The sequence below is a fragment of the Lithobates pipiens genome, unplaced genomic scaffold, assembly GCF_037356315.1.
Source record: "Lithobates pipiens isolate NorthernLeopardFrog02 unplaced genomic scaffold, aLitPip1_a1.2 Scaffold_8, whole genome shotgun sequence".
Classification (NCBI taxonomy): Eukaryota; Metazoa; Chordata; class Amphibia; order Anura; family Ranidae; genus Lithobates; species Lithobates pipiens.
Genome location: NW_027507903.1, coordinates 283,229,418 through 283,247,118, shown reverse-complemented (window position 1 = coordinate 283,247,118; position 17,701 = coordinate 283,229,418). Strand labels below are relative to the sequence as shown.

The following is a 17,701-nucleotide window of genomic DNA, read 5'->3' as shown; positions in this document are numbered from 1 at the left end:
TCAGAGCCCTTCTGTTTCCAGACGGTGCTCCACCTCACCTTCCCAATCCAAATGCAGTAAGGCGGCTGCATGAGGGGCATTTTCCGTATGTCCTCCCGAGTACCCCTACCCAACAAGCCCCCCAAAGAAAATGTTGTGTCTGTAGAAAGCGCGGATATAGGCCTGACACCCGCTATTTTTGTCCCTCCTGTCCTGAGAATCCTGGTCTTTGCATTGGTGAATGTTTTGAACGCTACTATACACTAATGGAGTTTTAGCGTAGGGTATCGCATTGCACAGACTAGGCACACTTTCACAGGGTCTCTCAAGATGCCATCGCATTTTGAGAGACCTGAACCTGGAACCGAACCGTTACAGTTACAAATAAAAGTGTAAAAAAAAAAATAGTAATTAAAAAAAAAGTAAAACAAAAAAATATATAAAATAAAAAAGCAAAAAATAGTTGTTGTTTTATTGTTTTCTCTCTCTCTCTATTGTTCTGCTCTTATTTTTACTGTATTCTATTCTGCAATATTTTACTGTTATTATGTTTTATCATGTTTGCTTTTCAGGGATGTCATTTTTTTATACCGTATTTGCTGGCGTATAAGGTGGCTTGGCATACAAGATGACCCCCTAATTTTCGATTTAAAACGTTGGTTTTGTGCTATACTCACTATATAAAAGACGGCCCCCTTGTGCGGTAATGCCGTGTGTTCAGAAACTATGTTGGTACCGGGTAACATGCTGTCTCACAGTATACATACAGTATACCGCCCTGAGCCAATCACGGCGAGCTATGCATTTTATTATTGAATACAATGCCTTCTCGGATTGGCAGAGGCTGAAACATCAGCCTGCGCCTCTGACTCTCACAGCCAATCCAAGCAGGCCACTGTATTTATTAATAGAATACATCGCTCGCTGGGATTGGCTCAGTGGTGTACACTGTATGTATACAGTATTACCGCACACTCAGCGAGCATCCGGAATGCTTAACATCCAGCGGGCGGCTGGCATATGACAACCCCAGCTTTATACCTGGCGTATAAGATGACCCCTGCTTTTTTCCCCATTTTTTTATTTTTTTACTGTAAAAGGTCATCTTATACACTGGAAAATACAGTACTTTACTGTTTATTGTTAACCATTTTTTTGTTTTCAGGTACACCATTCAGCTACAGCGCAGATTTATTTATCTTGACAGCGACAGCGTTGCTCCCGCGATACATAAAGCTGTGACTCCAGCGCTGTCGGAGGTGATTTCACCATCACAGTTAAAAGTTTCAAAAAACATATATGCCGAAGCATGGGGGCAGCAGGGGTGGAGGAGCGATTTGCTCCTAACTTTTGGGGCGGATGCCACCATGCTTTGGCACATAAATATATATATTAGGTACAGGTTGCGTTAAAAAAGCTTTTATTTTTTACGTTTTTTTTTTTTTTGTATTTGCTTTGCAGGTATGGCAAGTCTTACTGTAATGTTACTTTGTTTTATTGTTAACCATCATTTGCTTAGCAGGTATGCCATTCGGCTGCAGTGCAGATTTATTTATCTTGACAGCAACAGCCTTTACTCCACGAGACATAAAGCCGTGACTCCAGCTCTGTAGGAGGCGATTTCACCGCCACAGTTAAAAACAAAATGGTAATGTATGCCCATCATTAGAAGTGTGTGGGTGAAGGGAGGTATTCTAATGGTGGGAAAACCCACAGATCAATCTCTTTTTTTCGTGCAGCCCACAGAAAAAAAAATAGGATTTTTGTACTCACCGTAAAATTATTTTCTCTGTAGTTCACTGACTGACACAGCTCCTTTACTTTAAACCATCGGGTTGTTATGCCACCTTCGGGAGAGGACTAGGCAGAACATGTTAACATGTACAAAAACCAGAACTTTCTAGTTCTGCCCAATGGGCGGTCCCTTCAGTAACAACCCCCCAGCCTGCTTCCTGCAGCCTCAGTACATCAACAAGCAGTAAAACGTAAAATAGGAGGGGAGGGTGCTGTGTCAGTCAGTGAACTACAGAGAAAAGGATTTAACGGTGAGTACAAAAATCCTATTTTCTCTTACATTCACTGACTGACACAGCTCCTTTACTGTAGACCATCGGGATGTCCCCAAGCAGTGTCAAAACGAGAGGTGGGAAACAGCATAAAAACTTCACCCACAAAAACCAGAGTGCTCCCTAACAGGGGAGTCACCACCTTATCTAACCGCATCAGAAATTGCGGTAACAATGCAACAGTGCATTTTACTTAAAGGTATCTGTTTTTTGTCAAAAAACAGAAAAAAAAAAATTAGTGCAATTGCAAATTACATGGCCGTCTGCAAAACTTTGAGGCCAAAACAGGCATCAGCTGATGCACTGACATCTACCTTGTAGAATTTTGTAGAGGTGTGAACAGACGACCAAGTCGCCGCTTTACACACTTGAGCAACAGACGCTTGATGTCGGAAGGCCCAAGAGGTTCCAATTGCCCTGGTAGAATGGGCAGTGACCGTAAAGGGGGGCAGTAGTAGCTTTAGGAGGAAAGGCATAGATCAGTTGATACCGAGCCCACGGAGCCACCAGCGTGTCTGACGCATCTGCCCAAGGATCTCTTGTCCTGGAAACAAATCTTGGCGCCTTCCGATTGAGACGGGAAGCCAGGAGATCCACGTCTGGTATGCCCCACCGCAGGCACAGTTGCCTGAACACCTCCGGATGCAGCGTCCATTCTCCTGGGTCCAGCATCTGGTGACTTAGGTAGTCCGCCTGCCAGTTTTCCACTCCCGGGATGTAAATCGCCGGTACATGTCACCATGCCCACTGAAGGATGTAAGCGACCTCCCGTGCTGCAGCCGAACTTCTTATCCCTCCTTGATGATTGACGTATGCCAATGCTGTGACGTTGTCTGACTGGATCCTGATCGGACGCCCTTGAAGTCTCATTGACCATGTGGAGAGGCATAGCCTGATCGTTTGTATCTCGAGCACATTGATCGGCAATTTGGATTCCTCCCTCGACCAAAGGCCCTGGGTCAACTGTACTCCCAGTACTCCACCCCAGCCGGTCAGGCTGGCGTCCGTTGTGATCACGGTCCAATGTAGAGATAGGAACGACTTTTCAGACCGAAGTGCCGGGGACCTCAGCCACCAGAGCAGGGAGTCTCTGACTGACTGGCCCACCTGAATCTGACGAACCAGGGATAACGGAGATTTTTCCCACAGACTTTTTTAGATTCAACAGCCACTCAAAATCCTGCAGAATTTGCATGGTGATAGCCACATCCTCCTTCAATTCTGAGGCTGAAGATGCTCTCAGGAGGAGATCGTCTAGGTAACCTATGATCGCGATCTCGCGTTTTCGCAGCAACGCCCAAAACTGGAGCCAATACCTTGGTAAAGACTCGGGGGGCTGATGCCAAGCCAAAAGGGAGAGCCACAAACTGGTAGTGGTTGTCCCCAACTGTGAATCGCAGAAACCTCTGATGCCGGAGGCATATGGGTATGTGCAGGTATGCATCCTGGATGTCCAGAGACGCCAGGAAGTCCCCTTGATGGAGTGCAGCAACTATGAGCGAACTGATTCCATTCTGTACTTTCACAAAGCAATTGAGGGCTTTCAGGTCCAAGATTAGACGTACTGCTTCCTTTTTGGGGACTACAAACAGATTGGAGTAGAATCCCTGGCACCTTTCCGACTCCGGAACAGGCACCATCACCCCATGAATTAGCAGGTCCCTAACCGCCCCCATGAGGACCTCCTGGCGAGCCGGGAGCAAATGTATGCTGGAAGGGAAGAATCTGTTCGGTGGCCAAGAGAGGAATTCTATCTTGTAGCCAGAGGAAATCAGTTTGCAGACCCATTGGTCGGACAGCCGAGAGGCCCACCAGGTTGCAAACTCCCGAAGTCGACCCCCCCCCCCCCCGTAAGACGGGCAGGGGCAAACCTTAATGCGGTAGCACTCATGCTCGCAGGCTTGTTAGGCTTGCGGTTCCAAAGACGCTTTTGTCCTTCAGAGGTCGTTCCTGTCGGGCTGGGGACGTTTAGCCGAACCCCCGAATGGACGAAAAAGCCGTTTGAGTGGAAAATGAGCGCCCTTGCCTGGCCTGTGGAAGTAAGGTGCTCTTCCCACCTGTGGAATTTTTAATGATGTCATCTTAAACACCAGAGCAGGGGTCACCAGCCTCAGCATTTTTTACCACCTTTGCGCCCACACACTGCCTCCAACTTGGCAATGAACGTGGTAAGGACCACCGACAAAGCGTCCAGAGGCACTGCACTGTCTGCAGGCGAACCGGTTGCAATTTCCTGGAGTACGGGGGAAGAAACACCAGTTTCTGAAGCCATGCTGACCCTAACCTGTCTGCCACCTGTTGGGGACTTAGGACAGTGAATGGTCCCACCCTCCTAACTGCTGCAGGCTAAGGGGCCCCCACCGCAGGACTCACCACCCTGACCAAGTTCTGTGCCGTCCAGCTAGGTGTGCCTGTGTAAGCTCCCAGGTGTCTGTGAGAGGAAACCGCGCTGTTCTGAGCCTCGGGGATCAGCACTGGGCATGAAAAACATGCTAGGCTACAACAAAATGGCGGCTGAGCGTCCAGTATAAAAGGACATAATCACAGGGAAATGGCCGCCGAACTACAGAAAAATGGTTCCCGACCATGCTTCTCCCAGGTCACACCAAACATGGCCGCCAAAGCACTGTATACAGAGAGGGAAAGTGAAACACAGGCAGAGAAAATGGCGGCAGACAGCTCTACATCGGTCAACAGAAACAGACCTCCAGACACCCAGGGCACAGCTACCCAGTGCAGCCCCCAAGGTGAGAGCTCCCCCAGGGGCCCCTGTCTATGTGCACATGCACCGCTCAGCAGCCCATGCAGCATCCCCCACGGGGGGTGGGTGGGAAGATAGGGAGAGAAGAGAGGGACCCCCGAATCGACCTCCCAGGAAATGCCCAGCTGCTCAGCCCCACCGAAGTAGGGAGGGCTGTACTTAACAGTCCGGACGAGCTCATCACAGACCCACTCTCTGATCAGTATGGGGTGGCTGCTGGTCCGGCACACTGAGTGTGTGCCCCAGAGCATTGTGCTCAGCGGCCGCCCCTGGAGCCCGAGGGGCATGTCGTGGCCGACCCACCGCAGAGCTCTGGTCTGCACACGGTCGCTGGCCAGGATGGGGAGACTGCAAGGATAAGGGTATCCAGCCTGTCACCCAGCCGGCTGTCAATAGCAGATCACAGGATCTTATCTTGTGCAAAAAGGCAAATTTCTGCAGAAAAAAATCCACAGACCGATGGGCCCGCAGGGGGGTTTGTGCTATCTTAGCATTTTATGGCCTTTAAAACTATGATAGGTAGTGAGGCGTGAAATCAAAAATGTACGCCTTTAGAAATTCTGAAGGTGGTGATTGGTTTTCGGGGCCCCGTATGCGGTTAGGCTCCCAAAAAGTCCCACACATGTGGTATCTCCATACTCAGGAGAAGCAGTAGAATGTATTTTGGGGTGTAATTCCACATATGACCATGGCATGTTTGAGCAATATATCATTTAGTGACACCTTTGTGCAAAAAAATAAAAATTTTGTAATTTTCCCGAAACTTGCGGCAAAATATAAAATATTCCATGACTAAAATTGAGTTTATTGGATATTTCTTATAACAAAAAGTAGAAAATAGGATTTTTATATAAATATATATTCATATAAATAAATACTTTTCTTTGGAGGTACATCACGGGACACGGAGTCTCAGTAATCACTGATGGGTTATATAGGGTGATTGGACACTGGCACACCCTAGACAGGAAATTCAACCCCCTATATAACCCCTCCCCTTACTGGGAGGTACCTCAGTTTTATAGCAAAGCAATATAAGTGTATTAGAAGAGGGGAGGGAACTGTGTCCCGTGATGTACCTCAAAAGAAAATAGGATTTTTATAACAGCTTACCTGTAAAATACATTTTCTTTCTCGTACATCATGGGACACAGAGTCTCAGTAATCACTGATGGGATGTCCCAGAGCAATGCTATCTGAGGAGAGGGGGAACAACAAGTAGGGTGTAATCAGACCTGAGGACCTTGTACCGCTGCCTGCAGCACACTGCGCCCAAAGGCGATATCCTTATGCCTTCTCACATCCACCTGATAAAATCTGGTGAATGTATGGATTGAAGACCAGGTTGCGGCCTTGCAGATTTGAGCCATAGAGGCCTGGTGATGCACTGCCCACGAAGCACTAATAGCCCTTGTGGAGTGTGCCTTGATTTATAAAAGGCGGAACTTTCTGCTTCAAACCATAAGTTTGAACAACAACTTGTCGAATCCATTTAGCAATGGTAGATTTCGATGCTGCCTGTCCTCTATTAGGACCTTCTGGGAACACAAACAAAACATCCGTTTTGCGAATCTGAGCAGTCGCTTCCAGATAGGCTTTGACTGCTCTCACTACATCCAAAGAATGTATTGACCTTTCTTCTGTAGAACAGGGATCTGGAAAAAAAGGAAGGCAGAACAATATCTTGGTTTAGATGAAACCCTGAAACCACCTTTGTTAGAAAGTTAGGATGAGGGCGCAATACCACTCTATCCTTGTGCATGATTAAATAAGACTCTTTACAGGAAAGAGCTGCTAATTCTGATACTCTTCTAGCAGAAGAAATGGCTACCAGAAAAATAAAATCCTTGTCAACAGGACCAAGGGAATTTGACGTATTGGTTCAAAAGGCTGTTTCTGTACTGACAGAACCAAATTCAAGTCCCAGGGGTTTAGAGGCGCCTTAACCGGAGGATTAAGGTGCGTTACCCCCTGTATAAAGCTTTGGACCAAAGAATGTGAAGCAAGTGGACGTTGAAACAATACTGACAAGGCTGAGACCTGGCCCTTGATGGTACTCAAGGCCAGCTTCATTTCTAACCCCATTTGCAGAAAGTCAAGGATTCTACCTATGACATATTTTCTGGGATGCCAACCCCTGGATTCACACCAGGAGACATAAGCTTTCCAGACACTATGATAAATCATTCTGGAAGCTGGCTTCCTTGCATTAAGGTAGAAATCACAGGGCCTGAAAGCGTACAACTCTTCAGAATGTGGGTTTCAATAGCCAGACCGTCAAATTTAGCGTTTGTGAGGCAGGATGGAATACTGGGCCTTGGGATAGCAGGTCTGGACATGACGGTAGGGTCCACGGGGAACCTACTGCCATCTTTACTATTTCTGCATACCAAGCTCTTCTGGGCCACGCTGGGGCCACCAGAAGTACCGACTTCTTTTCCTGCCTGATCCTGCGAAGAAGTTGTGGCAGTAACAGAATAGGAGGGAATGCATAAAATCAGTGAGAACTGATGCCACAGAGTCACCAATGCATTTGTCCTGGATGCAAGAGGATCCCTTGTTCTTGACACAAAGTTGTCTATCTTGTTGTTGAACCTGGACGCAAAGAAAGAGATCTACATCCAGAAACTTCCCATCTTTGGCATATGGCCAAGAAGATGTTAGGGTGAAGAGACCATTCCCCTGGGACTAACTGCCAGCGAATTAATTAGTCTGCCTGCCAGTTCTCTACCCCCGGAATGAAGATTGCTGATATGCATGACACATGCTTTTCTACCCAGATTAAGATCTGGTTTACTTCTCCTTGAGCTGCACGACTCCTGGTGCCTCCTTTGTGATTGATATAAGCCACTGCTGTGGCATTTTCGGACTGGATCCTGACAGGGCAATTCTGTAACCTGAGTGTCCAGGCCTTTAGGTCTAGATACGCCTCATGGATCTCCAGAATGTTGATGGGTAAGGTTCTCTTGGTCTTGGACCATCTCTCTTGGACAGTCGACTGTTCCAGAACTGCTCCCCAACCCGAAAGAGTGGCATCTGTTAACACTCTCCAGGCAACTGAGAAAAAGGATTTTCCTTTTTGCAAATTGCTGCCACTGCAGGTTGAGCCACTGAACCTGCCAAGGAGAAACCGTTTAACAGGAATTCCAATTTCTTATTAGTTGGATCCCTAAGCATCTGAGCTTTGTCAACAGGACAAGTCAGACTTTTATTTTTGGGGGATATGGCGGCGTCAATCGACAGTATACCCCACATCTCAGTAAATTTAGTCCATTTTTCCTCCATAGGATAAAGTGTTGAAAACTTTCTAGGGAGGGAAAAAATGTTTATCTGGGTGATCCGACTCAGAATAAAGAAGCTTTTCCAGTAAACTATGAACAGGCATGTGCAGTTTGAGGAGGCTTCAGTGAACCTAAACAAGAGGAGGGTTCTTTAACTGACTCACATACGGGCAACTTAAATGGAGCGGACCAATCCAACAAGAATTTGCACCAACGCCTTCTCATCCTGAGAAGCTGAAGAGGGCCCTTCTCCACTTGATTCCTCAGAAGAGGAATCATCAGTCTCATCCCGATACTCTGAGGGGATTCCTCTCCTTTTTCCCCAGAGTTCCTCTGTTTGAGGGTCCCGGGTGGCAGAGGGGGACCTAATCTTTCCTCTAACCCATTTATGGTTGAGGAAAAAAACACCTGCGTAATGTATACAGGGGCTGAAGTGCCAGAAGCGGATACAGCCCCTGACGGCTCACCCTGGCCAGCTTCACCCTGCGCGGGGGTCCTCAGAGTCTGAGGGAGATCCCTTTGAGCCCTTACTCTTTGGGGTATTTGTACCTCTTCTGCTCATAGTGGCAAGCAACAAAGGTAGAGGTACCACAAAAGCACTGACTGCTGAGCTATATAGTTCAGCAACTGCTAGCAAGACCTAGTCTGGTGCTTAAGTAAATGCTGCCTGGGAATGCCTGTGTCCCACACTCACATGCGCCCATCTGCTCTGTGTCCCTCCATAAGCTGTGTGCACCTGAAAAAGAGTGCACTCTATAGCCCGTGTAGCCAGTGATGTATGCTTCTAACCACGCCAACGTCGCATTGACGCTCCGCCCCCCCCTATCCTCCGACCACCCCTCCTCCCCCTCGCTTTTTAAAAAAACTAGTGTTTCCCGTGTGAGCCGAGGCCTTGATGAAGCAGAGGAGAGAGAAGAGTCGGTGGATGGGAAGCCGCCATAATGGCAGCGGGTGGTGCAGTACACTACTGCTCCCTGCTAAGGCTCACCCCAGCCCCCTAAGCCATGGGGGAAGAATCCCTGAAGGAAAGAAACCCCCCTACCCACATCCTATCTGGAGCATGGCTGGAAGAACTTACAGCGTGAACACTGAGACAGACAGATCAGGCATGAAAGGTATGTGCTCTTGACAGCCCCCCCTGGTGACTTTAGGCATAGCATACACTGTACTTAGAGGAGTCACCCTTACCTTATCCAGCTACAGGGTTCTGTGTAACAGACCCAATCTTCACCTCTCATGGTGGGCTCTTCAGAGACTGGGGCCCCCTTTAAATAGGGGAAGCCGCAGTTCTGGGCCTATAAAGCATCCCGCTAGGAATATGGCTAAAAAAAAACAAATACTGGACCCCAGGGTCCAGCTCTCTAAAAAGAGAAGCGTTACAGGTAAAACCTTGTTTCTGTGGATCCATTCGGCCTGGAAAAGACACCTTGAATGGATCGGGTTAATGTGTAGCCCCAGTGAGGATATTCCAGCGGAACTCACCACAACTTTACTCGTGACCAAGACACTGGCGAATAAACGGAGGTACTCCCAGTAAGGGGGGGGGTTATATAGGGGGTTGAATTTCCTGTCTAGGGTGTGCCAGTGTCCAATCACCTAGTGATACCCTATATAACCCATCAGTGATTACTGAGACTCTGTGTCCCGTGATGTATGAGAAAGAAATATTTTTTTTCTAAATTTTCGGTCTTTTTCCGTTTATATCGCAAAAAATAAAAATTGCAGAGGCAATAAAATGCCATCAAAAGAAAGCTCTATTTGTGGGGGAAAAAAAAAGGATGCAAATTTCGTTTGGGTACAACATCGCATGACCGCACAGTTATCAGTTAAAGCAGCGCAGTGCCAAATTGTACAAAAGTCCTCTGGTCTTTGGCCAGCCAAATGGTCAGGGACTTAAGCAGTTAAAAACCCAAACTTCTTGTATTGCAAGGCTACACAGTGGCTAGCTTTACTGCTCCTTCTCACAATCCTAGTCTATGAACCTTCTAGTTGATTAAAAAAAGAATTTGGTTTCTAATTTGTTTATATTGTATTTATTTAACCACTGGTCAAATAAATCTTTCCAAAACAAACAGTGGCTGGCTTCTCATTTTAAAAATGCTAGCAGCCTGGCTGTCATCCTGAAGTTCTTGTTTTTGAAACAGTCAGAAGTTGACGCATGCTCAGAATCAAGCAGAAGGAGCCGTACTGGGTATTGAACTTCCCTTTTCTTGGCTCATCGTACTTCTTGTACGTCACCACGTTCGGAATTGTTGGCCAACATTTGTGTGACTGTGTGTATACAAGAAAAGTTGGAGCCAACAACCTTTGAACAAAAATCCACGGTTTTGTTGTCGGAAAGTCCAATCGTGTGTACAGGGCATAAGGCTTCATTCACACATGTACAACTCCAAAGTTGCGTCAAATTTGGATTGCAATTTGACACAACTTTGGATGGGTGCAAATTAGATACGACTTTGGCTTTGACCAGTGATAATGGACAATTGTTGCATTATATAACAATCAAGTACGACTTTCATATTAATTTTGAGGGTTAACATTGAAGTCTATGGCCCTCAAGCTGCAAAAAATTAGGACCAAAGTAGTGCATTTACTACTTTGAAGTCGCTCATATACGAATGGTTATCATTGGAAAACATGGCAAATGTGAATGGAGCCTAAGGCCGCGTACACACGGGCGGACTGTTCGCCCAACTTTGTCCGCTGAACAGTGTTTTAGCGGACAGTCCGCTCGTATGTGGGCTTCAGCGGACAGTTTCAGCGGACAGTCTGACGAACAAAGTTTTTCGGAATTTCCGTAAGACAGTCCGCTGAAACTTGGTTTCAGCGGACAGTCCGCTCGTGTGTAGGCTTGTTCGACAAACTAAGTTTTGCGCATACTCAGAAAGGATTTACATGGCGAAGGTTGCATTGCAGTGTATTGGACGTCGTATTTCTCGTCCCGTCGTACGTGCCGTTCACGTCATCGCGCACGCTTTCAGCGGACTGTTCGTTCATCGTGTGTGGTCAAGTCCGTTCATGCAAATTTTGAGCGGACTGTTTGACGAACAAAGTTGGGCGAACAGTCTGCCCGTGTGTACGCGGCCTAAGTGTCTAATATAAAACAAGTAGTCAGACAAAAACGTCCAACTTTACCCTCAAATTTTTTAATCTGTATATTGTTCTAAGTCATTGGGCTCATCTACTACCAAATGAGAACAGGTTCTTTACTTTCCAAAATGTGTAGGTGCACATGCTTTCACTTTGGATACTCAATGTGCAAAGAAAATGAAACATGATTTTTGCTAGAACATAAATTAGGACGTTGAGCCGAACACAACTTTAAATGTTTTTTTTTGTGAAATCATACTTACCTAGGTGGATGCAGGATCAGTCCGTTGCTGCATGTGTCCCCCGTAGCATCTAAGATGGGCTCAGGCTCTCAGCGGCTCACTGTGACCGAGTGTGTGTGAGGGATTGAGGAAGGGGTGGGTCCATATGGTCACGATCTTTTCCCAGTCTGGATCGGCTCTAACCTGTTACAAAATGACAGCTCCCCGGCCACCTTGCATTTGTAGTAAATAAACCAGCCGAGGATTCTGGATGGCATCATAGACCAAATATGATAATGACAATATTTGCTCCATGATGTCACCTAGGATCCCCAGTTTACAAAAACCAGCAGGCTGGGAAGCGGTCATTTAGCAACAGTAACTTTTTTTTGTCACATTTATAGAGTTAATTTGTACTGCTCTGTAATTTCACATTAGCTAATTCCTAGTAGTGAACAAGTATATGGGAAAATCACAGTAAGTCAAATGTACTAGAAAAGAAAGGGGCAAGTAAAAAAAAACATTCATTCTGCTGTTTCCAGGATTCTGTCTAGATCAGGCGTTCCAAAGTCTCATTAAACAGCATAACATTTTGGACTCAAATGTCTTACCTGCATGTGTGGTCATCACTGACACTTGCAATATCATTTCCTTCACAAGAACAGAAAACGACATCGTTGATGTAGCCAGAGTGACCATCTATGACCTTTGAAATAGAAAAGTGCACGTAAAAAAATATGAAGGTTTCTTCTAAAATTTTATGAAATTGTACAAATCATGTGGCTAATGGGAATTTGTTATATACACTAGAAGGTTCATTCAGTAGCAAGAAAGTACATTACAATGTTCAATGTACAGATGTTGACAGTAACCAGTCAGAATGCCTATTTTAGTGGTCTGACTTAATTCAAATAATGTGATTGGTTGCTAAGGATTATTGCAGTTTGCATTGTCAGCTTTAATCTTTGCATTTATTAAAAAGTAGTGTGTACAGCTTGTATAACAGTGTAAATTTGCTGTCCCCTCAAAATAACTCAACACACAGCCATTAATGTCTAAACCGCTGGCAACAAGTGTGAGTACACCAATAACAAAAAATTTCCAAATTGGGCTCAATTAGCCATTTTCCCTCCCCAGTGTCACGTGACCCGTTAGTGTTACAAGGCCTCAGGTGTGAATGGGGAGCAGGTGCATTAAATTTGGTGTTATCGCTCTCACTCTCTCATACTGGTCACGGGAAGTTCAACATGGCACCTCATGGCAAAGAACTCTGAGGATCTGAAAAATACAAATGTACTTCAACTGGGTCATGTCCCAGTTGAAGTACATTTGTACAAAACATGTCGGGTACATAGCCTACTGGCTGGATTTACTACGCTTTTTTGTATTTATTACCTGTATACATCTTCACCGATGTTTGTTATTATTTTTTTAATTCTTTTTTAATAAAACATTTTTTTACCGGAGTGACCTGCTCTATGTGGAGGCCTTTTTTTCTTTATATTTTTTCCTCCATGAATTACCTTCTATGTGGAAGACTATACCCCTCTCTGAGTTGAAGTTTCGATGGAAATATCTTATCCTTGATATCCTTAACGGACGCATCACTGAACATTATTTGAGGAAGGAGTGGTATCGCTGAATGCTGTTTGATGTTGCACCACTCAGATTAGATGAGCGGACGCCGTTGAATAGATTCATGCTTGATTGACTCACCACTATGGTGTCTGAGTCCACATCCTGTGGTAAGAGTATCCATTACCTTTATCTGATGTCCTCATGCTGTATGTTGGATAAGAAGCTATATGCGATTCAAGTAATTTCCACACATTTGAATTCCCCTGTATGAATTTTGGCGATCTCTTTGTGGAGGAATTTATTTTATTGTCTAATGGACACTGTTAAGCTATACAGTTTACTATCCATGTCACTTTAATATGGATTTTAGTGATTTTTTTTATTTCACTGGTGATTGTCATGTTACACTTATTATTCATTATTTATTTCATTTGCTTATATGTAGATTATACTACTATTTTATAGTGCACATTTGATATTTGCACATATTTTAGGTGGTCTCACTTTGTTTCAAAGTGTTGTTAGGCCACGTGTCAGATTTCCATCACCTGGATTTTTTGTTTTCTACTTATTTGCACAGTAGATATATTTATTATATAAATCTTGCTTTGGAAATCCATTTCCAGTAGCTTGTTAATTTTTTCAGAGCTGCATTTTTTGTTTCTGTTTTGATTTCACAATTGTATCGTTGTTGATGCTGGCTGCTGTTTTTTTTTCACTTCTTACTTTTGATACATTTGTAGCGCAACTATATATTGTTTGTATTTTAAGCCTTATTATAGGCTTACCTGTAGGTAAAAGTGGTGTGTAAGGCCCCTTTCACACTGGGGCGGTGTGGCTGTCGGCGGTAAAGCTCAGCTATTTTTATCGGCGCTTTACCGTCGTTTTAGCGGTGGTCTGCGGGCGCTAGCGGGGTGGTTTTGACCCCCGCTAGCGGCCAAAAAAGGGTTAAAACCGCCCGCTTTGCCGGTGGTATTGCCGCGCTGTCCCATTGATTTCATGGGTAGGAGCGGTGAATACACGGCTCCTTCACCGCTCCAAAGATGCGGCTAGCAGGACTTTTTTCACCGTCCTGCCAGCGCACCGCTCCAGTGTGAAAGTCCTCCGGCTTTCACACTGGAGTGAAAGAGGCCGGTTTTTTCAGGCGCTACACAGGTGCTATTTTTAGCGCTGTAACGCCTGAAAACCTCCCCAGTGTGAAAGGGGCCTTAGAGTTTACAATCACTTTAAATGAGTTTACAGTTGTTATTTTATTAAAGCAACTTACATACTGCAAAAACACTCAATGTTAAAATTTCTGCTTAAGAATGTTACAGATCACTGTCTTTCTAAAATAAAATAAAAATAATAAAAAAAAACATTACTGTATACATTTCATTGAATATGAGGATAAAATATAGGACATTAGCTAGGTTTTCCAACATGAGTCATGTAACTTTCACCCAGGATTTAAAGGAGAAGTACAGAAGTACAGCCAAAGCTTGCTTGGCTGTACTTCTCCTGTGGATCACAGGAGCACAGTTTGTTCTGTTGACTGACATCACAGAGCCAGTCCAGGCTAGGGCATGATCCCAACACTATGGTTGGGATCCACCCACAACCTGGCACCTGGCTCAGCCTCTCAGCAAGCTGCTGAGAGCCAGCGCCATCCACTTCAGCCCTCTCCACAGCCCAGCGCTCCAGTAAACGTGGGGTGGCCGAGCACAGAGCTGGTGACTGACTGTCATCAGCTCTCTGCTCACAGGGCTCCAAGAATCAAGCTCCGATTGCTCAGTTCTCAGTCTTAGCCCTTGTACACACGGTCGGAGATTCCGACGGAATGTGTCCGATCGGACCGTTTTGTCGGATATTCCGACTGTGTGTGGTCTCCATCGGACTGTCCGACGGACCAAGTTTTCCAGCTTTTTGGTAAAATTTTCTGGCAAAATGCTCCGATCGGACATACTCCGATCATGTGTAGAGAATTCCAATCGGACAAAGTGCCACGCATGCTCAGATCAAATTCCTACACCAAAGCTTTTGGCTACTAGCGTGAACGTAGTCCCGTCGTAACGAAATAACGTCATCACGTTCTGAACGATCGGATTTTCCGACAACTTCGTCCGACCATGTGTATACAACAGTTTCGGGCAAAATCTATCTGACAAAATCCGATGGATCTGGTTGTCGGAATGTCCGACCGTGTGTACAAGGGCTTATAGCCTGTGGGGGACAGATGCAGCATCAGACCAATGCTGCATCCACCTAGGTAGTATGGTTCTTGAAAAAGAAAATACTCAACTTCTCTTTTAAACATGGTGCAGTCGGATGTTTTTGATACATGGCTCAACAACAAAAATATACAGTTAATCATATAAATCTCCGCAACCCCTAAAAGGGAGACATCCACTGTTGATTAATGTGCCTACTTTGTTACGTTTGGTGTTTCATATAGACACAGGTTTTAATGCCAACAGCAACTGCTTGGACACTTTACAGTCTGAGTCTTACCTGGCACTTATTCTCTTCATGAAAGTCAGATGTGAATACTCTTAACGTTTTATCTCCAGCAGCTGTGCAAAATCTAGTTTGAAAAGAAACACATTTAGTACTCTAAACCTTACCGTAGGCTTTATTTTGTGTTGAAAGCTATGATTCAAAAAGACCCAAGGTTGTTAAAGTGTAGTGTTTTGCAGTCCACCACAGTGAAAACTGCCCCATTCTCAAACCTGGAGATGGATTGTTCCAGAGCAATACAAAAAGTAATTGATGTGAATGAGCCTTTAAAGTGTTTATAAACCCTAATAGTAAACTTCTCTTACCTGATACATTTAGATCAAAAAAGCGTTTTGTCGCATTTAATAAGTAAAAAAAAAATAAAGAAAGTCGGAATTATGACTTGCCTGTAAATTCCATATCCTGGAGTAGAGTCAAAGCATTCATAGACCCTAGAATATAGGCTTGTATTTCAGGTAACTGGACACTGACAAAGGTTCTGAGGACATTATGGAATATGGAGTTAATCTAAATATGTCTGTGTACCAGATCCATTAAGCCAGTTTTATAGAATTAGAATAGTTTTCCTTCTGCTTGGCTGGACAGGAGCATGGGTAGATCAAGAGAAGAAGCATGTCCGTTACAGGTTGACAGGTTATTGTGTTGGAGAGCTCTTGAATGAAATTGGTAAAAGTTACAGCCTTGAGGGAGGCTACTATGAGGCCTTGAATTCTTATGGAAAATCACATTGTGGAACGTCACTTTGATCTCAATTCTCAAGTGTGCGCTCTGAAAGAAATCATTTTCTTTTCTGGAAGTAAAACCTTTGCTTGAGATGTGTCCAGGCCTGGACCAAAGTATTCCAAAGCAAAGAGAAGGCTGGAGAGGAGAGCTGTTGACATTGATCCCCCAACCCAAAGCACAAAGCATCTGAACTGTCCTGTGGATGTTTGTCGATAGCTGGATCGGAAGGTAGTCCTACGGGAGAAGGCTGTCTAGGTAGCCTGTGAACTGGGTGTGCTGAATTCTGAGAAGGGCAAGAAGAGGTACTGAGATTTTTGTGAATACTCTGGGAGCAGAGGATAGGCCAAAATTCAGTGCAACAAATTGGAAGCGATTGTCTGCCACTGCGAAGCACAAAAAGCACTGGATGAGGCAGCTAGATGGGAACATGTAGATAGGCATCTTAGACATTTACAGCTGCCATGTATTTCCCTTGTCTCAAAGAGGCTATTACCAACCATGTGACATTTTTGACCTGGAAGGTATTTTTTGAGGGATTTTAAGTCCACAGAATAGGACAAATACCCCTGTAAGGCTTTGTTGTCGTAAACAAGTTTGAATTAAATCCTTTGAATCTGTCTTTTGGAGGTACTAGCACAACTACTCCCTGGGACAAGAGATAGTTCAAGGTGTTCTTGACATCTGACTGTTTTTGAGACGTGTTGTGGCCATCTGCTGTCAGTACTGGTAACTCAAAATCTTCTTAGTTGTACATCTGAAAGCAGTCCAACTTAGCATTGGGCAACACAACAAAAGCAACAGGCCCACATAACAAACATGTTAAGAAAGGCTCAACAGGCTGAGAGCAGCTCATAGTACCTTATTGAAACTGAGCAGAGGCCTGAACATCCACCTAAAACTTAAAAAAAATGTGTGTACAGGAGCCCAGGTGGCAGCCTTGCAAATTTGAGAAATAGATGCCTGATAGCAACAAGAAGGAAGGTCACCTTGCAAGTGAGGTCAGACAAAGGAATATATTCTAATAGGTTCAAAAGGCAGCTTCTGAAGAGCCAAGAAGCCCAGGGTAAAGAATCAAGAAAACAACATATGGGAAATGTGTGCAACACCCTGAACAATGTGCTTAAAAGGAGAAGTATAGCCTAAGCTCTTTTGGCTGTAGTTCTCCTATGAATCACAGGAGTGCACTCCTGTGACCCGTTTTCAGCAGAGCGCGGACTGAAGTCCACGATCTGCTGACTTCACCAATGTCAGTCCAGACATCCCATCAACCCAACCTAGACTGACACCCGGCTCAGCCTCTCAGCGAGATGCTGAGATGGTCACTCTGCCCCCTCCACAGCTCAGCGCTCCAGTGAGCGAGGAGGGAGAAGAACAGAGAGCTGTGACTGACAGTCTACAGCTCTCTACTCATGGAGCTCTGAAAACAGAGTAATCGGCGGTGTTCGATCTCTCGGTTCTATAGTGTAGGGGCGCTGCGGGGACAGAAGCAGCATTGGGCCGATGCTG

The 17,701-nt window shown here is 45.1% G+C and overlaps 1 protein-coding gene across 1 annotated transcript in view; it reads right to left on the bottom strand.

Annotated features, from left to right (window-relative positions):
- The window catches only part of NUP37 (nucleoporin 37), a 98,158-nt gene that overhangs the window by 32,086 nt on the left and 48,371 nt on the right, over positions 1-17,701 (bottom strand). Inside the window, exons 4-5 of the mRNA XM_077472200.1 lie at positions 15,467-15,539; positions 12,010-12,104 (exon numbers count right to left, since the gene is read on the bottom strand). Of these exons, the coding sequence (XP_077328326.1) occupies positions 12,010-12,104; positions 15,467-15,539 (168 nt within the window). The remainder of the gene's footprint in view (positions 1-12,009; positions 12,105-15,466; positions 15,540-17,701) is intronic.